The sequence below is a fragment of the Aphis gossypii genome, chromosome 2, assembly GCF_020184175.1.
Source record: "Aphis gossypii isolate Hap1 chromosome 2, ASM2018417v2, whole genome shotgun sequence".
NCBI lineage: Eukaryota > Metazoa > Arthropoda > Insecta > Hemiptera > Aphididae > Aphis > Aphis gossypii.
Window position 1 is genome coordinate 23,607,436 of NC_065531.1, and position 26,538 is coordinate 23,633,973.

General features: G+C 27.0%; 2 protein-coding genes across 2 annotated transcripts in view; one reads left to right on the forward strand and one right to left on the reverse strand.

Annotated features, from left to right (window-relative positions):
• The first annotated feature begins 755 nt into the window (after nucleotides 1-755).
• On the forward strand, nucleotides 756-9,789 carry LOC114130677 (squamous cell carcinoma antigen recognized by T-cells 3-like). The gene is made up of 16 exons (XM_027995697.2): nucleotides 756-998; nucleotides 1,184-1,310; nucleotides 2,219-2,323; nucleotides 2,574-2,758; nucleotides 2,832-3,050; nucleotides 3,924-4,233; nucleotides 4,314-4,493; nucleotides 5,241-5,409; nucleotides 5,520-5,678; nucleotides 6,026-6,113; nucleotides 6,184-6,304; nucleotides 7,362-7,567; nucleotides 7,761-7,908; nucleotides 8,580-8,713; nucleotides 8,775-8,941; nucleotides 9,000-9,789. The coding sequence occupies exons 1-16, from the start codon at nucleotides 885-887 to the stop codon at nucleotides 9,127-9,129; spliced, it is 2,562 nt and encodes an 853-aa protein (XP_027851498.1). The 5' UTR covers nucleotides 756-884; the 3' UTR covers nucleotides 9,130-9,789.
• The window catches only part of LOC114130703 (uncharacterized), a 28,547-nt gene continuing 11,434 nt past the window's right edge, over nucleotides 9,426-26,538 (reverse strand). Inside the window, exons 2-4 of the mRNA XM_027995732.2 lie at nucleotides 11,092-11,210; nucleotides 10,885-11,008; nucleotides 9,426-10,650 (exon numbers count right to left, since the gene is read on the reverse strand). Coding sequence (XP_027851533.1) covers nucleotides 9,817-10,650; nucleotides 10,885-11,008; nucleotides 11,092-11,204 — 1,071 coding nt within the window. The 5' untranslated portion in view covers nucleotides 11,205-11,210 and the 3' untranslated portion in view covers nucleotides 9,426-9,816. The remainder of the gene's footprint in view (nucleotides 10,651-10,884; nucleotides 11,009-11,091; nucleotides 11,211-26,538) is intronic.

Sequence of the window (26,538 nt, forward strand, 5' to 3'; positions counted from 1 at the left end):
CCAACGGGTTAACATACTTGCCTGAGCGGTGCATGCTAATCATCTGAACCGGTTTTCATTTAAAAAACGTTTTACATTATATCTATTCTTATTTCTTACATAGTTACATAACACCAAACATTAAATAACTACATATTTACTTTACAATGTATTACCACAGACTATATAGTTATTACCATAAACAGTGTTCTTATATTAGTATATTACACTTTATTTAGAATAGACAGCAGTATTTTCAAAAATAACAACAGAGTCCATGAGATTCTAAGCGAAGCGATGAATATATTTAATTTTAATTTTAAAATAACTACGTATTTTGAAAAGAAAACGTTGTTCAAGTTCACCAGTCAACGAAAATAGATATTTGGATTACTGTACGTCCAAAATCGATCTTATTGATCGTAGATAATAGATATATGAATAATTGATTTCAAAAATATTTAATAATATTATTGTTAGATGGTGGTTGGTATATTATAAATTATAATAAGTCGTATAGTACCTACCACTGGGCTCCGACCACCGGGCACCAACTGTAATTAATTTAATATAATATTTTCAATATTTTCATGTTTGTATATGCTGTGGTAATACTGTCGACACGGAGTTAATGTTTTTACTTATGGCACTACACACCCATGAGGTAATGTCGTATAGCCCCGTTTGGTATCACAAAACTTTTTTTTCCTGTTATCTTAGTTGTGATTTTTGTTTATACAATAGTTATCAGTAGAATAATATTATGTTGATAGTAGATTGTTGTTGACTTGCTATGCTTATTTCATCATCAAAAACGTGAAATTATAATTAATTATTATTTTTGTTTTAATTTGATTTATTTTTTACTGTACTTTACTATTTGAGTGTGAGTGTATTAATTCGTAATGGACGTTGATTCTGATTCCTCGTGCTCTTCTTCTTCAGACTCTAATGATGAAGAGCTTGAAAAGTTTAAGCAAGATGAATTGAAAAAAAAAATTGATGTTTTAGAAAATAAGGTATATATTGAATAAAACTTTGTTTATCCGGATTTTAATCACTAAAGTATTTTATAAACAAATATCGCATTGGCGATTTACATTTACTTTTGAGATAAATTTTATTAATATTTATACTACCTAATGTATGAGATATGTAAAAAGTAAACTTATTTTATAGAAAAACCTTTTGTGTCCATTTTTAGATCTTAAATAATCCATCAGATTATGATGCACATGTTGAACTAATAGATGTGCTTCACAAGGCAAATGATTTAGATCAACTACGTGTGGCTAGAAAACGTTTAAATGACAAATATCCATTAAGTGCAAGTATGATTTTTTTTTTTATTATTAATGTTTAGTTAATCCATAATAGTATTCTACAACTGAGAATGTTTTTTAATTACTTATTAAAATTATTTTGTTAGAATTACCATGGTTTACTGTTTGGTAAAAACAATTACCATTGTGGCATTTGATTATATACCCCATTTCATTTAAGATTGAACCACTTGGTTGACCAAAACTCATTTGGTTTGTGTATTCCCACTATAAAACGACAACCAGCAATAACTTTCAGCTAATTACAGAACGTATAGCCATTGCTGGGGGGTCTTAAATGATTGGCAATTCAGTCTGCGTGCGCAAAAGCGCTTCATTAAGATGGAATTGAGTATAGTGACTAAAACTAAACGCATGTATAACTATTTTTTTTCTCTGATTATATTTGATACAGATATTGCTAGAAGTCATACATATAGCAATATAGTTTTATAGACGTCGTGTTAACTGTTAACTATAATTATGTATTTATTTCTAAGCTGCACAATATTCTTTAGAACTTTAGAAGATTTTATTTTTATATTCGTATTTATTTAATGAACCGAATAGATTAATTAATTTAAAAATGTATTATTATAAGGAGTTACCATCAACTCCAAATTATAATTTGCGTCACTGCAATGATTTTAACGACTTTCATTCACTGGAAAAAGGGTTACACAACTGATTGTAATAATTTTTTTAATAGTAATATACTCTAGTACCTAATCAGTCTTTAAGCTTTTTTATTTAGCTAATTTTATTTTGAAAAAAGTATAATTTTAGCTCTACACATTACATAATAATTAATTACATGGAAATAATTTTTTTTATATCAGAATTTAAAATGTATCTACTTATAAAATATATTATTAAAACTCTATTAAGTTATTAATTGTTTCATATATTTTTTTCAGATTTATGGTTAGACTGGATAAAAGATGAAATAGCTATAGTAACTACCAATGAAGAAAAAGATAATATAATTAAATTATTTGAAAAAGCAGTCAAAGATTATTTAAGTAATTAAAAAATATGTCACTAAAACTTTATTTTGCTAATTGTTTATCATAAAGGGTATCTATAAATTATACTTTTTTAGAAGTAACACTTAAATTTATATCTTACTATTATTAAATTCTTAAATTTTAGTTTATTCTGCTTATATTTTTCATAATTTTTGTTATAAATATTTTTTATGATAAATTAATAAATAAATAGTCTTAAATTTATAAGTTATTATTCTTGAATTATATAATATGTTGATTACAGGTATAGATTTATGGTTAGAATATGTACAATTCAGCATTGGTTGTATGTCTGATACTACAGGAACTGACATCATACGAGAATTAATGGAACGTGCATTGACAGCAGGTGGTCTTCATGTACCTAATGGCAATGTTCTTTATGAAGTGTACAATGAATTTGAAAAATTAATTTTAATATCGTTGAAGGTTAAAAGAAACATTAATTATATTCATTATAGTTAATTTTAATAAATATTTAATTATATTTGATTATTTTTAGCAAGGTACTGATGAAAAAGCGATAAATGATCAAAAACGTCGTATAAATAATTTATATCGTCGTCAACTTTCCGTGCCTTTATTTGATATGGAAAACACTTATGTAGAATATCAACAATGGTTGACTACTGAAAATCTTGAAGTAGAAAAATCTACTGTGGATGCATATAATAAAGCTCTTAGTAAATTACAACAAATTCAAGTTTTCGAAGATCGTTTAGTAAGTTTTTATTAATTTATAAATAACTCCTAATGAAATTTGGAAGCAGTGATTTAATTTCATGATTTATAGTTTAGTCCTAAAAGTATATCAAAATTGAATAAAAAAATATCTAGGCTGATGAACAAAAATTTGTCAAAGCTCATCTATTTCAACTATCAGTTCCAGCACAGTTGCTTCTACTTATCTTCCTATTGTTTTCCACTATAAAATAACAGATTGTCATGTAATGTATTAATTCATGTGCGAAGCTGGGTTTAATTATTTTGACTTAAATATTGAATTACCAAATTTTAACAATGTAAAAAAAACGTAAGATAATTAGACCTCTTTTTTAGGTGAAACGGGAAATCAATTTATATATTTTCAATAAATTTTTTTTTTTTATTTCTCAAATTGTTAGTACTTCAGTATTTTTATTTATTTTTTTTTTGTAATAAATTAAATATTTGTTTAAAAATAAACATATTCAATAACCTAATAAAACATTTCATTCAGCTCAAATATTTTTACTAGATAAAAATTTAATCAATTTAAGTATGTGTTATTATTTTTTTATAAAAATTGGATTAAATAAGTTTTTCCATAAATGAATACTTCATTTTATTGAATGCAATGACTTATGCATATGTATTTGCATTTTGAATTTATGGGTAATATTGGAAAAACCTATTCAACAATAATGTTTAGTGTTAAAACAATTGCCTATCAAATACTCCTTAGAAAGAACATATTTAATCCTTTTAATTTTTAAAATGTTTGTTCTTCATGCATTATTATTATTTATTTCAATTTAATTTTATAACTCATTGAAAAATGTTATAATTTTGATGATGGCTTTATAAATATTTGTAATTATATTTATTTATTTAGTTATCAAAAGAGGCTAAAGATCGATTAGATTCTTATGAAGAATACATTCGTTGGGAAAAAAATCCCAAAGAAGGTGGTAATAAGCCAAGTCGAATTATATGCTTGTATGAACGTGCTATTGCTGATATACCCTTGACGCAAACACTTTGGGCTGACTATATTGATTATATTGTAGTAACAATAAAAGAAGCGGATTTGATATTAGCTACTTGTAAAAGGTCTGTTGATAACTGCACATGGTCATCAGATCTTTGGAGTACTTATTTAATTCAAGCTGAAGCCAATAACCAATCACATGAAGAAATTACAGGTTTATTATTAATTTTTTTTTAAATTAATTTTTTTGAATATTAATTTTAATAATATACATATTACTTTTTTTTGTCTTAGCAATCATGGAAAAAGCATTATCTTCATGGTTCAATTCCCCAGCTGAATATCGTTCTTTGTATCTTGCATATATTTTTTATTTGAGACGACGTTTGAATAATACAGATGCTGAAACAAAGCTAAAGAGAATTGAAGATATAAGATCAATGTTAGAACAAAGTCAAAAATTTCTTCTCGAAAGTATGAATATTAATTTTCTTTTCTTATTTTTTTTTTTTATACTTAATTAGTTTGTACTATATGTAAATAAATAATTGTATTTAAAAAAGATACCTAATCGCTTTGGACTATATTTTTATGTTGCACGTGTTATTAGTAGGGTGCAGATTTATGTGCTTAAATCTCAAAAATATGTACGTATAATATATTATGTATTTATTGTTTTCCAAGTATGTAAAACAAAAAATTCTTATTTAAATTCTTCAATAAAAACAACCGATTATAATAAATTAATAACCTAAAATAAAACTATCCATTGATTGGTGCATGGGATTCTCACTGTTAACCAAGTAAAGGGCAACCGTGTACTTTGTTAGATTTGTCAATGGTAAATTAATGTCGATTGAGGCACACATTTGAAAGCTCTTAATTTAGTAAGACAGTGATCATAGTAATTATGTGTACTACTACCAATCTACCAATGTGGATGTACAGATAAAGCAGATTTGCAAAAAATAGCAAAATATTTAACAAAATACATAGTAAGTCTAAATAATAACACAAACAAATCAAACAATCAGACTTACGACATATTTAATCTGTAGAATCATTGATTTATCTTCATCCATGACAAATATGAACATAAATACATACAAATCTGCACCCTTGTTATTAATATTATTATAATTGAGTATAATTATATCAGAATAGTAAATATAGTATATAATTATTAGTGAATAACTTAATAGTCTTAAATATACTTTTAAGGTTATGGTTATTCTGGTGATCCAAATTGTGAATTGCTTTTATGGTGGACTGATTTTGAAGCCATTATAACTGGAGATATGGAGCGCGTTAGGAAGATGTGGAATGAAATTTTAAATGCTGGTCTTAATCAATATTCTTCATATTGGATGAAATATATAAATATTGAAATGTATGTATAGCAAAAACTAAAACTTAAATATAAGTAGAATTATTTCAAAAATCATGAACTTATATTTACTATTTCAATTCATTAAATTTATAAAATATTTTGATTTCCAGCCAATTTGGTGATCCAAAACATGTACGAAAAATATTTGCTAGAGCCTTAATGACAAATACCGATTTACCTGAAACAATTGGAACTGAATGGATTAGGTATGAAACATTGTATGGTGATTTAGATACCTTATTGAATTGCAAAGAAAAATATAAAACTAAGTAAGTAATTACCAATTATTGTTATTAAATTATAGAATTAATTTGTTTACTTAATTGATATCAATTATGACTTTAAAAAAAAAATTTCTCACATGAATTTCATTTGTGTTTATTGTACATACCTACATTTCTTGAAAAATTAATAATTAATTTTTAAATTAGTCTTATTATATAATTAAATTATTAATTATAGTATTATAGTAAGCAGATAATGAATGAATAAAAAAAAGTATTACTCGATAGTTATCTATAATTGATATTAATAAATTTATGAATTACATTCTACTATTCTAATAATCAAACACAAAAAATATTAATATTATATAAATTTCATATTTTATCATAAGAATGAAACAAGTACAAGAAGCACACGATAAAGATTCAAAAACTGAGAATAAAATTGGTACTAAAGAGAAAGAAGCAAAGAAAAGAAAAGTAATACTGTTGTTATAGTAATACAATTTAGTAATAATATATTAAAATTAATGCTTTTTAATTTTTTTAGTGGGACGAAAGAGATTTAACTAAAAATTATAATGAAAAATCAAATGGAAACTTTAAAGTACCTTATGCTAAGAATGACAAACAGGAATCTGAAACTTCTCCCGTTAAGAAATTTAAACCAAGTAAATGGAAATCATAACTTTTAATAGCTATTTTAGAGTAAATGACCCCTTTATATAGGTACTTGATTTTACAATAATTTGTATTTTATTTCTTCTTTGATTTACAGTTTATTAATGACAAAATAAACTTTATGATAGAGTATTTGACTAACCAATAACAATTTTTTAGGAGAACTTTGTGCAATAAACATTTTTGTTAATTTATTCTCAATAATTAAATGTTATAAAAATACCGATGTCTACTATTAGGTACATCAGTTGTTTACTCTTTTTTTATTTAAATAAAGCTCTGACAAAAAAACCTATGAATTAAGCCATGTTTTCCTCGGGAATGTAAATTAATTATTTATAAAAGCAAATTTGATTTGAATGATTTAAAATGATTCAAATCAGATATTGCTCTTGGTTTAAAACAAAAAAAACTAAGAATCAGCTACCACTACCTGAAATATGTAATTAATTAAATTTACCAGTAGTTTTTGAGCTCATCTTAAAAATAAAGTAACAGTAAATAAGTTTAAATCCCTTTGATGAGTAATGCCACAATAGTTTTTATACTTGGTCCAGCAAGAGAACATCCTCATTCTAGGTATCTTTATGTAATGTTTTGCTATCATTTCTGGTTCATCTATAGTATAGTGTCGCACAATCATGTATAGAAAAACTATTTTTTTTTGAGCCAGTGTGTTTTCTGAATGGACAAATTATTTTATAATCATACATTTCTAAAAGTACTGTCATGGGTAATGCTGTATAATTCATTTATATTTTTATCTGATAAAACACAATTAATATGGCTTTATAACTCAATCCAATTACATATCAGCTGATAGTATTAAAACTTAGATAACTGATATTATATGATTGGAATTTCTAAATAATGTACTAAATTTAAAATTTATTATTTTATTTTACACTGTTGTGGGTGTTACTTAAAATAATAACCAAATTACAAATATAGTGAAAAATATGAATATGAAAAAAATATTTAAAAAAATGGGTATAATATTATTAATTACAAATAAATATGTTTCCTAATGTAATATTATTATTAAAGCTGAAATAAACCTGGACAAAGGTGGTCGACATCTAGAAGTTGAAGGTAAAGAAAACCGTTCTGTATTTGTAAGCAACTTGGATTTCGCTGTAACTGAATTGGAAGTAAAAGATGCATTATCTTCAGTTGGTCATTGTGAAGTGTTATTAGTAAGAGATTTCAAAGGTCGGTCTAAAGGATTTGGTTATGTGCTTTTTGAAAAGCCTGTAAGTATGAATAATTATTTTTATTAATAATATTTTAAACGTGTCATTATTGGGTGCCTTCTTTTATCAAATTCTCATGTTACTTATTTAACCTATAGCAAATACTCTTATTGTACCTTTTAGGAACAGATTGTGTATATATAAATAAAGGGGAAAAAAATTAATATTATTAAAGCTATTTAATATTTTGCAGGAAATGGTTGCAGAAGCATTGAAAAAAGATCGTGAATGTGTTAACAATAGACCAATGTTTGTGTCTAAATGCGAACCTGATAAACAAAGTAGATCGTCTGGGTTAAGATTTACTACTGAATTAGAAAAAAATAAATTGTTTGTTAAAGGTAAAATTGTAAAACATCTATTATTAAACTTTTTATTTTTAAAAGAATTAGAAAACAACCGTTTATGTAATCTAACTTCAATGTTTTTCATCATTATGAGTAAATTATGAAAAAACAATAATTAATTGTATTGCTTATTAAAATTCAATTTATTGTTAATATTACTTAAATGTAAATTTGACATGTACAAATTAAAAATTTGATACAAATAATTAATACTAAATATTTCATTGTTTTTTAATGATTGATATCATACCATTCTTCTAGGCTAGAATAATATTAAGTTAATTAAATTAAGTATGATTTCAAAAATCATTACAATGTCAAAATTTGTCTAATATACCATTATATTTACAGTATATAAAACAAAATTAAATATTTCTTTAATTAATTATTTTTAAGTACGTCATTTTTTTTTTTTTTTTTATAAAAATATTTATAATAACTTAATAATTGTAAAAAAAATAATAAAAAAATGATCATATTATTCAATCATAATTAAATTATAAAACAAAGTTTGTTCATAAATTGTTCAATTTTTAACCTAATAATCTAATTGTATTAAAATAAAAATGTCTTATTTTATTAATTGTTTATAAATAAAATAACTTAAATGTTGAGTAATACATTTTCAGATTTAGTTATTTATAAAAATTTGTAACTTTTCATAGGTTTACCATTCACTTGTACAAAAACTGATATAGAAAATATTTTTAAGCCATACGGAGCTTTAAAAGATGTCCGTATTGTGACATTTAGAAATGGTCATTCAAAAGGATTAGCTTATGTAGATTTTGAGGATGAGGTAATATAATATAAGTATTATAATTTGATATATCCTTATGTTTAAATAAATATTTTATTAGGTATCAGCTGCTCAAGCATTGTTAAAAACAGACAATATGATGATAAAAGATAGAACTATATCAGTAGCATTAAGTCGACCACCAGAACGTAAAGATCCTTCAGAAATTAAATCTTACCCTCCTGTTGCTAAGTTTAAATCACAAGCTTCGAGTCTACCATTAGGACGGTAAGTTAGTTTTTATTTTGTTTTATAATAATTTTTAATGTAAATTTTTTTTTTCTAGTCGTTCAAAACTATCTTTAACTCCAAGTGTATTACAGAAAAAGTCTGTTCAAACTTCATCAACATCTACTGATGATAAAACTCCACTAAGTAATGATGACTTCAGAAAAATGCTACTTGGTAGCAAGTAAATAGTTGTTGAATATTATTTTTAATTTTAAAATAATACCTTATTTACTTTTTATGTTATCTTTGTGTAATTTAAAATATCTCATTTTAATATTATATCTGATAAAGATACAATTTTCTTCTATAAAATCAAATCATTTTTGTAATAGACTTGATTGTGAGTATTTTAAATTCAATGATAAAAATAATAAAAACGTATTTAAAAGGTATTTGTTAATTTACTTCTTTTTTATAGTCTCTTAAGTTATTACAAAGAATTTATTAATAATATTTGGTTTTTAAATTAAAAGATTGGCAATTTTACAATTTAAATTCAAAAGTTTTTATTGCCATAATAATTTAACATCTTATATTTTCTACATTAACAACTGATATGTTTATAAAATAATCATTACAATCTTAACACCTTACCTAACCAATTATTATGAATATCTACTTTTTAGATCATTACTAATTGTTCCATAAATAGAAATCAAGTGAAAAAAAAAAATACTCACAATAACCATGTCTTCTTCTGACACACAAACTCTTGTTATATCATAATATATTAAATATATATACAGATTTTAATTAAGTAATTCTATAAATTATCACTTTAATTTAAGTGTGATCACAATTTGTAAAATGTAAAAAATAATAATAAAAGTTTTCTTTACAGCTTACGTGTTATGACTTATAAATGTAAACTACTATACTAAATTATCGGGTACACCTTTGAAGCCTATTGTAGTCTTCTTTACCCTAGGTGGTGGTACAGGCTGTTCATTTTTGCTTCTTTTCTTATCTTCGTTGACACTTTTTCTCACACAAGAATAAGATGATTCGGCCATTCTTCTCCACCACGATTTGATAGTGTCTCCAGCATGATAGAAGTACCAATACACAAACATGAATACCATCAAAATGAAGCCCAATGTCAATAATATAATAGATATGATAAATATGGCCAAGCTGAATCCTGTAGATTGAGGCTTATGATGTTCCGTTGTGTCTGGTATTTCGTTGGTGTCAACCGTCTCAGTGGCGCTGGTAGTCGAAGTCGTTATTGTGATCGGTGTTGGATATGGTGACGTATCGACTGTGCCATCTCTGTCGGACACTGAGATGTCAGCGCACGCCCGAAACTCCTCTTGCGGCCCACAGCCAACTGCACTGGTGCCATTGCCGCACTCGCCCCAATTGTTGCCTGCAATGTACTTCCACTGCAACACGCACTGGCTGCATGTCAAACTGTCGGGCAACAGGTACCTCATTTCGTACACCTTGTTCTCTGTACCCGGATAGAACCGTGTTTCGTGAAACGCTTCGATGGCGTCCTTGGTCTTAACCCTCCGCAAAACGTATTTGTCCAAACACGACTGGCTGGCCACTTGCTTGGGCGCGTTGTTAGGACATAGCCTGAATTCAAAGTACCCGCGGTGGTTGGCCGTCAGCTCGATACGTACAATTACTGGCTGTCCGATTTTGTAACGACGCACGATCACTCCCTGTCCGTACTTTCCGCCAGCTTCGTGTTGTCTTGGCTACAGAAAAACACAGAGTCGTAATTATAATCGTTTAGGTATATGAATTTGGGACATTTTCCTCCCACATGCGTGGACTTGCCACTCCCCCACCCCCCTTGATTTTGTTAGATATATTTTTTATTTTTGAAGAAAAATGAACAGTAAAGGAATTTATGTAGTATCAGATACTGGGTATTTAATTTTAGGAGAAAATGGCAACTACCAATAACGTATGTATATAGTAGGCTTTACCTGTGGAGCGTCCCATGGGTCGCCGCATATACCGCATTTGCCTCCGTTCGTCTGATACTGTCTCGTAAAGCCGCCGCAATACAATTCATTGTCGTTGTAATTTGGCGGTGTATCGAAACCATATCTATATCGAGATAAAAAGCGTCAGGGTTTTCACTTTTCAATTGATTTCATGCGGAAATTTTATAAAACGAGAAAAAATCTTACCTCCACATGGATGCCCTGGAGGGCGGTTCAATTAGCCGTCCGTGTCCATTGGTTTCTTTGTACTCAAGCGCCCATAGGATAAATCCAATAACTAGTTTTGGTCCAAAAATCATTATGATCTGTGGAAAGAAAGCAAAACGTAAATTTCGTTGATTGGTTAGGAGATTATCTATTTGTGTTATTCGATATTTCGATTTACAAATAGATTAAATTCATAAATTTATTAGTATATTTTACATCTAGTACATCGTATAGATACATGGCAAACTCTATACAAATATGTAATAATATAATATGTGTTAAAAAACATATAAACAACTAGGTATAAATTACAATTATAATTTATTACGTTAAACTCCTTTCGAATTCACCGGATCCGCGACTCACGGACAGAATATTACAGTTCACCCATAACAAGAAAAGTGAAAATTGGTGTAGAATATAATATAGTTAATAGTTACAAAGTTTATAACGTATACTCGGCATAATATGAATGTGCGTTTTTCTAAAAACCAGTTGATTAAACAAGATTTAATATAAGCCAAACTTGAAATCAATAATAATACGCGTGTATATCATTTTTATTATTTTAAAGAACGCCATAATACTATTACCTTTTAACTTTCAGATTTTAAATTATTATTCAATGTAATTTTAAAACTTAATTAGAGTTGAAAAATTAAATGCAGTCCACTGCATCTACGTGTTTACTATTTGTAGTAATATTATTGTTATATGCGGACGCAGGATTTTGTTTCATGTTCACTACCGCGGGATGTCAAAAAGTGGTCGGTGGGATATCAATAGAATTTACTATTTTTTCTGAATGATTAACTAATCAAATAATATAAGTATTAAAAAACTTGAATTTTACTTTTAATTAATCATAATTGAATTATGAAATGTTTATATAGACATATAAGTGCCAGCTACCATTGATTGTTCGCGAGTTAGTAGCCTACTGTGACAAAAGTAGGTACTATACAAGTGTCAAGTATTCAAATTTAATTGAGAAAGGTTTACAAATAGTAGATGTATAATTAACCAATAAGTAAGTGTTGTTTTAATAATAATATAAAATATTTAATTAACAAGCCGTTACCTAGTTGACTTTTAAAAACGATATAAACTATACCTCATTATATCGCATCATATTGGCGTATTATTATTTATTATAACATTTTGTTTAGTAACTTTTTATGATTTTTTTTCTTTTTAATCAATTAGAAAAATATTATTTGGCTAATAGAGTATCTATTATCGTATAATATCGTTTCAAAGATGTACAGAATTTAATATAATACATAGGTACCTACTAGGCTACTAATATTTTTTATTAAAACATTTAAAAATAGAAAAGTGTAAAATTTTATAGTGTTGTCAGGGGGGGGGGTTCCCATAGGGTATACTACATATACGCAGTATACTCTCAAGATTTTTTTAAAATATTGTGGGGATACTGACTACTGAGTATGCTCTCAAGTCTCAATCGATTTGCTATTTTAACTCTCAAGATATTTTTACAAAATTATAAGTATACCTACTACAATATACTACATAATATACTCAAATCATATACAAAGGAAAAAACAATATTAATTTAATTAAGTAATTGTCTCAAATGTACGTCAATTATTTATGACTGAAAGAGTCATACTCTTTACTTTTTAAAAATAAAAAATATTTTTAAGATTTGTAAAGATTGATGAGGTATAAATGTATAATATAACGAGGATACATAAAAAAATCTGATTTAAATTTTTTACATATTACTAACAAGCTCTTTACCGGCTCTACTACTATAACACAGCAAAAATATTTTTATTGTATTAAATGTTTATATTTTGATATTTTATGATGTAGTATACTCTCAAAAAAATTAATGGGAACACCTCTGAGTGTTGTATTTGTATATAAAGTATAATACCTATATGTATGAAATATTAAAATTAATTTATCAATAATTAGACAGTATAAAAGTATAAAAGTAATAATATTTTTATATTTCTAACCGTGGCAAGCAAACTAGGTGAAATGGAAATTATATGACTATAATGAGTTGCTGTATTTACGAGTATCTACATAAAATCTAAAATTGGAGTTGGAATAAATATACTTGTAAACAATTAATTATATTATTTAGTAACAATTATCTAAGTTATTACTTATTATAGATACGTATGATGAATTGGATAAAGCAGAGCGTACAATTCGAACAGTCTACTGGATATTGACTGACAGATGATCGCTTATGAAATATATAGGTATTTATAGACAGTATTCATACTGTGTGAAATTAAGTTTTAAATAGTGTAAACAGTAAATAAAAATCTTCTTTCGTTATTTTAAATAGCGTCTCATAAAGTAAAATAGAATATAAATATTATTTCGTAATTTATAATTTAAAATCATCTTCTGTGGAAAAATAAAATAAATGTATCGTCCTCGATCCATCGTTGAAATGACAACTTCGCTTCACGATATTTTTTTCTCTAAAAATTTACATAACATTGTCTGTGTGCATTGTTTATAACAGCTTCCGTTCTAATTAGTTTCGCATTATAAAACCAACTAACGAAATGACGGCATCCTCGATTTTATCGAAAACTAAATTTTAATATATTATATATATTTATAAGTTTAATATGGTCTTATATTTTAAAAAATGTATAGACATTAAGACATCCATCTCAATCATATAGCCTTAAATATAGGTAACAATTTTGGGAAATGGAACTTGGATCTTAAAGTCTCCTTAATCTCCGTAAAGTCTTTGTAATGTGATAGATATATTATATAATCAATTTTTCTGTATTTTCTTCTTCTTTTCTATAGATCTTCTTTAGTCTTCTTCTTTACTACCGACTTAGAAATTATTTATTGCCTTTCAAAGTCACTGAATGGGTACAAATGGGGTTTTCACTGTTGGTTGCTTCACTTGATTTTTCGTCGAGATTTAAGATCTAGTTGAATAGACTCGATTCCTGTATCCGGAAAATTGAATGATAATGTAAGAGTAAGTACACCATAACGCTATCTGTTCTGTTTTTATAGTAATCACTTACAGTTCACTTTACCATGTTAAGGATTTGTCTTGTTATTCATTTATTACCGGGTAAAGGTAAATAAATAGGGATAGCTAAATCCATTTGGTCATGAAGTTATTACACTTAAACTTAAATCAAAATAATATACCTAACAATAGTCGCTAATTCGCTATAATACCTAATTTGCAGCAACAGGATTTCCCAACTCTGGGGAATTTTTTCCCAGACGAAACTAGGAAATAAAGTAATTTTAGAAAATAATGCCAATCATTTCTTATTTTTTTATTAGGTAATATTATTTTGCTAGTTGACATGTCTATAATATATAAAACACCATTATGATGTTTTTGAATCATATATAATATAAATAATTAAAAATAATTTTGAATTTTTATTAATGTATCATATTATGTAGGTACTGTTGTAAAAGTTTGTAGATTTTACTATGTGCGTAGGTGTATTGCAGTATGTACTTATAATAACTAAGTACCTACTTATTGATAAGGGACATTTTGAATCAATGTCAATGTCATCCCCCGGTGGCTTACTAGTTACTTCACGCGGTGAAAATTTACTCCGAATTGAGTACCTACCTAGTATTTTTTGGAATACATACTAATTAAATATTTTTAATAAAAGTATAAAATTATGTATTCTGAACTTTATTTTCCTTTTCATTTTTACACAGAAAAGGAGTGTTACTGCTGTTTGTCGCATCTATTGAAAGCAGTGCATCATTATTATCAAGCTGCGTCCGAGAGATAACTGCTTGCACTTAATGTAGGTACGTATATAATTTATTAAAATATCAGCAAATATTCTGTTCTAAACTTACTATAGTTTAAATTTATTAATTATTACTGTTATGTAAACATCAACTAATTTAGTGATATTTTCAATTGTTAGTCACGAAATACATTTAGTAATTATTATTATAATAAGGTATAACTACAAGGAGAAAATATGTATTTTATAATGTCAAGTATTGCCATCGTCATTTCAACCAATATTGTTAGGTATAGGTAACTGCAGTCTACTGCTTGTTATTGTTCGCAAAATAATTTTACACGCATTCACAAATCTCAAGTATTTTACACCCACAGGCGACAAGCCACAGTTAAAAACATCCTACTTTATACCTTCGCATATACTGTCCTTTATGTACTGCACCGTACATCTAATTCTATAGGTATATTATTATTGTGTATACACTGTACACACGACTGTGCTGCACGGATTTGACATTACATACTACTGCTATCATTCACGGTAAGTATTTTTTTTATATAGTGTTGATGACACTTACATAGTTACATTTGTCAATTCACGATATTGTATATAAGTATACCCTGTATAGATATATAGTTACTATTAAAACGTCTATTGCTCTACCCACACTCCTATATTCGTGGCTTCGTGCATATATTATGTGTGTCTACGTTGTGCAATGACTGCCAAAAAAGTGCCTAGACCTAAAAATGTATTCAACTTGTTGTTTGCAATACCTACTACACCTACTATGTGTATGTATATTCTGTACACACGTGTTATACGTACACATGGATAGTCTCGTTAAAAATGTTCATGAACTCTGAACAGTCAACACCTACGTGTATAAGTCTAATACTATATAAAAATATAAAATATAAACAATAACTGCAGGGGCGGATCCAGAAGTTTATCAGGGAGGGGGGGGGGGTAATACGATATACCTACGTAACACTGAATATAACTAGTATTTCTCACAAGTCACAATGTAATAAATTTGTGTATACTAAGCTCAAGGGGGGTATTTACCAAGCTATAACCCCCCCCTTGTATTCGCCATTGAACAATAATATATATTATTATCATGCATAGGAATTATAGCAATTAAGCTATTTAAGTCTTAACAATATATGAATAATCAATTTTAAGATTCAAGATTGTTTTTTTAGTTTTTACTAACAAAAAATATGCATTAATCTGGCTTTTTTTTTCTTACGAGTCGTTATATGTTGCAGGTCTTATAAACATTGTTCTCGCGATAAAATTATATTTTTAAGTTGTACTTATATATCATTATTTTTATAATAATGATCATATTATGATGAATATAAATTATAATATAATATGATCAGGTATTATTTTTACTAATTTTAATTTTAACTATCAACAAACCATTGTTATTTTTTTATTTTTATGAAAATTTAATTTAATTTTTTGTAATTTTTTTGGTTCTTAATTGTTTTACTCGTTACTCGTGTTTTTTTGAAATGTACAACATTTAAAATGTAAGTACATAGTAATTATATGTGAAGTAAATACTAAGCTGCTACTCATAAATTTACCTAGATAGTAGATGGTAGTGTGGTTCAAAATTGAAATTTATCTTAAATAAACTAAAAATAATCTGAAGCAATATAAAAAAATGTTCGAAAATTAAATCGTTTTTTTTTGTGACAGTTTTTAAACAAATTTAATTTTCTAGTTTATCACACCGTTAATGCTATAGTAGGTAATGCTGAAGATTATTTGTTTAAATTTAGATACATCATTGACCATAGCGAGTTTCTAATTTACTATTGTAGGTACCTATAAACTCCGTTTCCGTTCCCATAAATAACATAATATTATATTTTCAATCAAAAACGAATTAGGTTAAAATTTCAAACTTAATGCAACATTAGATTTTGACTAATGAGTGTATAAATACGTTTCTGAGAATTTTTTCTTTAAAACCAAGATATTATGTAGTTTTGTTTTTTTGAACCACGGTGATTACTGGTATAAAACTTTCATATACAATCAATGGGAAATATCTATAACATTAAGTACCTATAGATAAGTCTAATATAATATAATTATAAGTTTTAGAAAACTTGTGCTGTTTAATTATTTTAAATATTAAATTATATCAAACTATTAAATTCGGCAAAAGTCATATGTATGAATTTGTTTCGATACCTCGTATAAAACTATCGTGGGCTGAAATCGTCTACTTTTGTACTTTACATTACAACGGCCAGCGTGTAAATGGATTATTCAGGATTATTTCAAAGTTCATCGCTTATAAAAGTATTGAGCGATAAATATGAAACACTATGTATTATTTGACGACTACCTTATTGATTGTTCTTTGTATTCATTTAAACTGTGTGTATAGCAGTGCACTCTGTGGCTTACTGGACTAAGGTACTCGTATAGGTACACATTGATAATAGTATAATACATTATAATTTATGAACTCAAAATTATGTCCAAATAAATAATTTTCACACGATGTATATTGGACAGTATGTTTCAAATGACCCGTATCATCCTTAATATCTCCATGACTCCATGGAAAATCAATATATATAAACGCGGCATTTTTTACAGTACTTAGTATGGAAATTCTGATTGAATGACATAAAATTTGATTTTTTTTCAAAAAAATTTTTAATTTAAGAATTTAAAATTTTTAAGATAGCCATTTTGTTGAACATATTTTTTAAAACAGTTCAAAAAAAAAAAAATATATTAAAATTGAATAAAAATTAACCAAGTTAGAGCAAGTTATGTTTTTGAATAATAATAGCTAATGATGGATTTAATTGGCCACTGCGTTGCTGTAAACACTAAACAAACTGCCACATTTTTATAAATATTTTTAAAAACTTTTTTATTATTATATTATTGAAAAATCAACGTAATATGAAATATTTTTGTACTTTCTCGTTTAAAAATCTATATTATATTCCTATAACACAAAATATGACAGCTCGTAATGGTGTAGACAATCAGTAGAAAATTATTCCTTTCATTATTTCTGTGTTTGCTAATAAAATATAATAATGTATAGATAATATTTTATTTGCAGTGTTGAGAGAGCGCCGAAGATAATGATTGGGATTAATGACATCACTCGTGTATAAATTAAGTTTAATCTAATCCAAACTATTTTTCCTCGAATTGCTGGATGATATCATTGATGTACGCTTCACATTAGTCTTGGTTTTTTTTTTGTGTCTATAAACTATCTAATTTCTTATTTTTTTTTTAGTATAATAAAAATGAAACTCGCTGATAAAATATTATAATTTGTGCACGAAAAAAATATACTTAAATGGTTATATATTTAATAGGTTGTAACGTGGCACGTACGAGCAACAGAAAGATACTGTATCGAGTGATATGATTTTAAAAAATGAAGACTTGTTGATTATTCTAAGTATTTTTTTTTTTTATTGAAAAATATTCTATGTTCAAACAATTAAATAAATTAAACTTTGAAAAATATTCTAAGTCCAAATAATAAAATTATTGAACTGGGTAACGTGAAGGTGCTCGCTCTAACTCTGACATATCACGTCTAAAATGTGCCTATTCAGGGCCCCCTTATATATCATCCAGGGACTCCCGCGATACCTGAAGATCCCTGCTGGGGAATTACATACCTATAATCTACCGATTAGCAATTGTATATCCATAATATTCCACCGGGTAGAAAGCGTACGTGCGATGATACCTTTTTGATTAGTTCTTATTCTTCATCTTTAGGTCTAAATTATAATCTATTATAATAATAGCCCAATTATAATAATAGTTGCTACCCCTAATGTTTAGTTATTGTTGGTTATGGTATGGAGTTTATGTATTATATTTAGTGTGTAGTATCAGAGCACGTTGCAGGTATTAAAAATTTGCCGCCCCTAAAAAATTACCGCTGTAAGCAGTTGTTTATAGTGTTTACCGGGGAATATGGCTTTGATACATACCAATATACCATGTATAATATGTTAGCATGCCAACTGCAGAATCATTTGAATTTATTAGTCATTTTTGTTATATATTTTTAATTACCATATTTTTAAACGGTAAAATTTAAAGTGCATTACTTAAATAAAACATCTGATAATGAATAATGATGGATGATAATAAAATGGCGATGTATCTTCAGATGTCTCTATTATCTTAGGCTTATAACTATAGGGTAATAGGGTTTTGGTTTATTTACAATAAAATATTAAAAGCCCAATTTATTTATTGCAATTTGCAGTGTATAAGTCTACTGTATGTTGTCGCAACAATGTATTTTTGTTACACTGCACTTACATCTTTTACGGTATATGAGTGTAAGATAATAATTTGATTTACCTACTAATAATAAGTACAGTGTATAATGTATATGCATATTAATATTATAACTATATACGATGTGCGCATGAAATATGAATAATACAATTTGTATACAGTTGAGTGAACAAATAACGATCAGTATTATTATATCCGTTGGTTTATAATTCGATAGAATGTTAGGTACTGTGAGGCACTGTATATAGATACATATAATGATGATAATTTTAAATTTATAAGTTATAACAATAGTAATAGGCGTTGCAGCCGCGAACAGACGGAGCGCGTGCCTAATAATCATACTATGTCGTTGCGTCTCGTAGTTTTCTAGGGCACTCATTATCATTTATCAGTAGGTAGTAGGTACCTACAACAGTTTCCGTTTTGCAATCCTCCGGAACCACACGAGTGTCTTATATATTATACGTACTTTATATATTTAATACACGGGCGTACAGTAGACTAGTTGGTAGGTAGGTATATCGTTTATGTATAATATTGTTTACAACAAATATTGCTATATTTTATAAAGGTAGGTATATACGCGTATAACACGATCATGTGTTATTTTATAACTTTCCCCGCTACAGTGGTCGAACGAAAATTTCGAAAAGATTTGATGGTATAACAAACAGCGATAATCACTTCATTTTTACGATCAGTGAAACGAATGATTATAATTTATAACAATGAATACAATACAGAGCACACAATGGATGGTATATATTCTATAAAAGGTACCGAAAAATATCTGCTTTGTTTCGTTAACAATTATTTCCAAGTAAATAAACGGTTATTAAAAAAAATGGATCATAAACTATAGGTGTACAAGAAATCGATGACGTTAAAAAAATATAGGCAATATCAATAATATATAATATGGTCGTCCAATGTCGGGGAATGATTTAACCGTAGACCATATTATACAATAACTTACGAGGTACATGTGCCCAATGTAAGTTCTTAGATTTTAAAACATTTTTAGTTTTTACCCGTTAAAGAAGAAATAGTGTAAATTTTTACATTTACTTTATTTTGACTGATATTTTAAAAACAAATACGACTAATTTATTGAATTTTTTTATTTTCTCATCAATTTATTTAGGTACTTTTTTAATATTATTGTTTTTTTTTGTGTTTATTATGCTTTAAATCCCCTGTGCTATTTATAGACATTTATCAAATTTCTTTTGGATAATGTTGAAATGTTTCTTTTTTAATATATATAGCTTAAAAATATCACTTTTAATAGTTCTCATAATTTCTTATTCAATGATTTTTTTTTTGACATCATAACTATTTTGTTAACTGCACATGTAACTGATTAGGTTTTTGAATATTATGTAATAATGCATCTCATAATATTATTAAAAATTGATATTTTTATGAAAATAATAAGACTGTCTTTTAGAAATTATTTTTTTTTCAAGCTTTCTTTTTAATAAGAGCTTGTATAGGAGTCAACGTTACTATGTCTGTGTAAGAGATTAATGATCACATACTCTTTTGTAAGAGTCTATACCATTATCCTGCTGCACATAAGTAAGTATAAAAAAACGTGCTCAGAGACGCTGATCTTATTTCCAATTGTGACTGTTTCAATCGACCGACAGAATATTAATAAGAACAAATTGGGGTTCCGACTCTACCGATGTTTAGTCGCTCCGCATGCTATGCACACTTATGCGCTGTCGTAATAAAAAACGTTATTGTTATTAATATTAGTTCCTGTCGAAATCGGCTCGTTCACAAAACATTACGTAACGACGTATATAATGAGATAATTAAACTAGCTACCTGTGCGGTGCACCCTGTACAGCGTTTCGCTAATCAAATCAGCCTGTTTACATATTATTATTTACTTAACAAAATTGATGTTGTGTGTCACGCACGACTACCGGACACCCCGCGATGTCTCGGACATAATATCTATCGTACGTTTCGCGGTGGCTTAAAAATGTATATGTGTAAATAATAGTGTTTAGATATTTGTGTATTACGCAAAGTGTAATTTTGGAGGGGGCACTTGCCTTTGTAAAATTGTTGTGACAGAGCTGGTATCATCTTGTACTTCCCTTGCCCGGTCGCCCACAGATATTCCAACAGTAGAAATCTTTAAATCTTTTAAAATAAATAATAAATGTATTTAAAATACATTTATGAGATAATTTTTTTCTCAAATTATTGCATATGTCTAAAATAAGTACATTTAGGTATTTCACGTTCCTCGTATTATATAAGTATAATATCGACATATTGTCAACGATACGGGGTGTAGGTAGGTACCAACGATTTTTTTCTAAGCCATAAAGTAAGTCCTAACACTTGTGTAAAAATAAATAATTTTTGGATATTACTTTGATTTTGGTAAACTGTTTGACACCTCCCCATAATTTTTTTACCCAATTACTCCACTACATTTAGGTATATACACACTATCTACGCATATTTGTATGGAGTATGATGACAGTATATAATGGTATATATTTCAATACATTAATATAACATATATAATATGACCAATCGTATTATGTGCGTGAATAGTTATTTTTTAAAGACATAATTGTATGCGTACAGTCATATAGATATTAAAATAATAAATATTATACGTATAGGTATAATGGGCGATATATATAATTCGTATACACAACGACGACGACGACGACGACGGTATTATACCGTTGAAAAAAAAGTTACACGTTAATTACATACGAGACAGGTAAGACAAGTATGCCAGGCTCGACGAGGTGAAAAACAAACAGCGCGCGATACGCACTTTCTATATAATAATAATGGTAACGTGATTGTAATAATATATATACATATTAATATACTATAAATTTATAATATAACATTATACATATAAAGCGTTGTATATGTACGACGTATTATATGGCGTGGATGATTGCCGACTGTTTCGGTACAATAGACGTGCGCGTAACACCCATCGTAGGGCTGCGGTGTCGTCTCTTCCCATCATCACGGACGTTGCGAACTTCTATTGTTTCTCTGAACTCCCCGTAATGAATAGTATATCGTTATAATATGTATATATTTCGTAGTAACCGTGTCTGGAAGCGATTTTCTTAATAGTGTATACTTTATAAACGCGGTCGCAAAATAATATTATAATATTATTATTATAACTTATAAGCGTGCGCTTTCACCGAGCGACTGCAGCCACCGCGGTCGCGGCCGAGGCTTATTTGTGGTTTCCGCAAAACGGTCTCTCGCGTGAGTTCTGCAGTAGGTATAGGTAAACTATTACTATAATATCTTATACTGCACTAGTCTACATTATCAGATATGTAATATACTATCATAATATGTCTGCAGAGCAGCTGTCCAAGGCAAGGTCGTAACTAGGGATATGGTCCAGGGGTCCGGACCCCCCCCCCCCTCCCCCGAAATTTTTAAAAGTAGAAATATTTTTGTTATTATTAAATTATAAATTAATAAATAAATTAAATTTTGCAAATTCTGTATTTCTTTACATGCCAATGTAAAGTGCGATTTACTAATCACCATCATATTATGACTAAATTACAATTTCTTATCGCAGCGTATATAAATAATACTATGTTACTATTGATTTACAAGAATTAACAAAGTGCCTAAAAACTTTATAAAAGTATTTTATCAGATCATGGAACATTTGATGCAGAGGTAAAAATATTGAAGAGGGATGTGTAAAGGGTTAAAATGTACCAGAAAAAGACCTTTCAAATATTTGTTTAGTACCTACAGCCTCGATTTTTGTTTCTATATACAGAATAAGTGATGTATTCATAGGTTAAATTTAAGATTCCGATTCAAATTAATATTAAAACAAATGTTCGAATTGACTAAACAAATTTGAATGTCATCATGTTTTCAATTTTTTTTAATGCACCTATTCTTATTTTTCTTAATTATATTTTATTCATTACAAATAATCAACAGACCGTAGCTGTAGCCCAGTAATGATAATGGATTTTGCCAGTTTTAGTGGGTGCTAAATCTCAAATATTATAATATACTGTCTGTTGGTCGATCAACGATCTTAATGAAGATAACTGAAATAGCGATGATGACCTCGCAATAATGTTCTTTAATTCTACGTTTATTAATGATAAAAACAGGTACAACTGTACAAGGTACATAATAATGAACACGTTTTTTATTAACTTTGTTAAAAGATTAATGTAACTGTGTATATACAGTTATTTAAATTTGAATATTTACCTGTATGGCTGACAGAAGAAATGAGATATTGGCCCATGGGATGTTAACGAATATTTTTATAATATAATATATTTATATACCAAATAACATAATGTACTAAAATAAAAATTATAGCTTGATAAAAATATCAAGCTTGAATAAATTAGTATCTAATAAATTATATGGTTAGGCGATAAACTTTATAATTTAAAATTTTCAATTAATTATTAGAGTTTTTAAAAAAAAATGTTGGTATTGCTAATTTTGTCAAAAATAAAATAAATAAATATAAGCTGATAAATTCGAAATAATTTTGTGTGTGATGTATACCTACATCAATTTAAAATATTTAATGTTTTCATTTTTAGAATATACCTATTATATAATTCTCTAAATATTATTTTGACAATAAGTTGTTAATTGTGGATATTGTTTCCGCAATCGAGCCAGAGTGGTTTTATGACACTTGAAACGAGTCTCAATAAATGTATAAAAATTAAAAACGTGTTCACCTTGAATAATGTACTCGTAGTTCCAATTCAAGCGTTCAATTATTAATTTAATAGTGGATCGTGTAGTAGAAAAAAAATATATATTATATTATTGTATATATAACAAGGGTGACCAACATTAATGTTCGCAAGCTACATGGACGAATACAATTATGACAAGAGCCAAAATGTTTATAAATACATTTTATATAATCTGATAAATTGTTATAAACAGTTACAAAAAAAAATTAAAATTCATAACAATAATAAGTAAATTTTGATTTTATAAACCAGCCACAAGCTACTTTCGAGCTGCAAGTTGGCCACCCCTGGTACATAATAATGTAATGGCCAAGTTTAGGTAATTCACATATACGTATGTATATTAAACATTAGATAATAATAAAAATACGTTTTTAAAAATTATATATTTAGGTTTACTGCAGATTTTGTAGATAAAAAATATTCTTATATTTAATTTTACTTAGCATATTTTATCAAGCTGATCAAATTTTTATAAATGAACAACTAACGAAGTAAACTGATATAGTAATAGTTATTAGTTATTACTTATTTAAAAAAAAAAAAACTTTAAAATAAAACGTGTTAAAGTGAGTCACTGAATCATTTTGTAATATTGATTAGTTATATAATATAGTACTATTAAGAGTTACTACCTATATTAAGTTAAATTTTCGATAACTTAATAGACGGAAACGGGAACACAATATTTTTTTGTAGAACTTTTCTTTTTCTAAGCATTTCTTACACCACTTTTACATTAATCACATACTGATGTATTGTAATTTTACTTGTTTCAATGTATTTGATTTAGTTCAATTTAATCAATTTTGAATGTTGTTTATTAGGTTATCTACTACTTTCATTTATAATATCCAAACCAAACATCTTTAAACATTTAAAATTTAAACAACATATTATGTTGTTATTATTTGTAACTATTTTTTCAAATGTTTAATAAAATATAAGGTTGAAATAACTTAAAATTAAAGTTTAACCTAACCTAACCTAACTAAATTAAACAAAATAACTAAAAAGCAAAAACTATTAATACCTATAGGTATTAGCATATAATATAATATATATATTATGAGCGCATAATATGCTAATAGGTACCTAAATTAAATTTTCTTTTTAAAATCACATTTCAGTTCAATCTTGTGATTTTAAAATGAATACGTCCATCATTTTCAATTAAAATATATAAATTAAGTATCCCACGGTAAGAAATGCTAATTATTTAGTAATTAAAATACAATTGTTTTAGAAAACTGTAAAAGAATAGACAACGCGCGAAAGTAATACTAGCCAGTTTATATATTATATAGGTATACCTGCTACTACATAAATAATTTATATTATATTACTTATATAGGTACATTGATATTATTTTTTTGTTGATTTCAAAAAATATATAAAATTTATTTTACTAATGAACATTTTAATTCCTATAAAACGCTTTATATATTATATACAATAAGGTACCATTTTATACTTAGTTAAATTTTTATTTTAAAGTAATATCGCAAATATGAGTTGCATATATAAAATATACCAAAAAAATGTACTATGAATATAGTAGGTATACGACCATATGTTATGGTAATTACATTTGTACTAGTAAAATATTCAAATCGCGCGGTCAATACATTTTATTGTTTTGTTTAGGTGGACTATAGTTGAATGGACTTTACCTATAACCATTAATAATTCGACTTCCTTCGAAAAGATTTTTCACGTGGGCGATATTTTAGTGTTGTTGACCTAACCTACTCAAAATGTATTTTAGTGTAAGCTTGTACAAATTTGTACTATAAACAATTTTTTTTATCAGTTTATTTATAGTATAGGTAGCCGATGCCCGATATAGATATGTGGATATAACGTAAACGAATCTAGTTTCTTGTTAAAATAGTTGTAGGTATATACGGATAATATTTTAAGTCCATATTTTTTTTACATATTTTTACAATAATAAAATTGGAAGTATGAAATCTTATTAATTTGAAATTGTATGTATTATATTTTATACATATTAATATGACTGCGACTGAATGATTAAAATTAACATTTTGTAATAACTTCTATAACAGTACTTAATACTTACATAGGTTATATATATTTTTTTGTAATAAAAATAATAAAAAAATTAATTGTACATTTTTTTGTTAAAAAAAAATTACAATTTTGTAAAATGAATAATAGTTCAATTTTCGAAAATAAGTAGATTGTACTGACTTAAGTCTTAAATTTTCATTGACAATTTCGATTAGTATAATAATATATCTACACATTGAATAATATTGATTTCATCGCTAGATAATTAAGCAAATTAATTTTTGTTTTATTAATTTGTGTAAAAAATGAGTTTGGTAGGTACTCGTATGTATGAGTACACTTTGCCCAGTTGTATTGTTGATTCAGACTTGTAGCTAGAGGGCATACATAAAAATAGATAGGTATCTATAATTTCAGAATATATCTTATGACTTATATCTAATAAACAATAAAAGCTCATCAATTATTAAAGTAATAATTATAGGTATGCAAATTAATAATATATAATATACGTATATTATATATTAAAG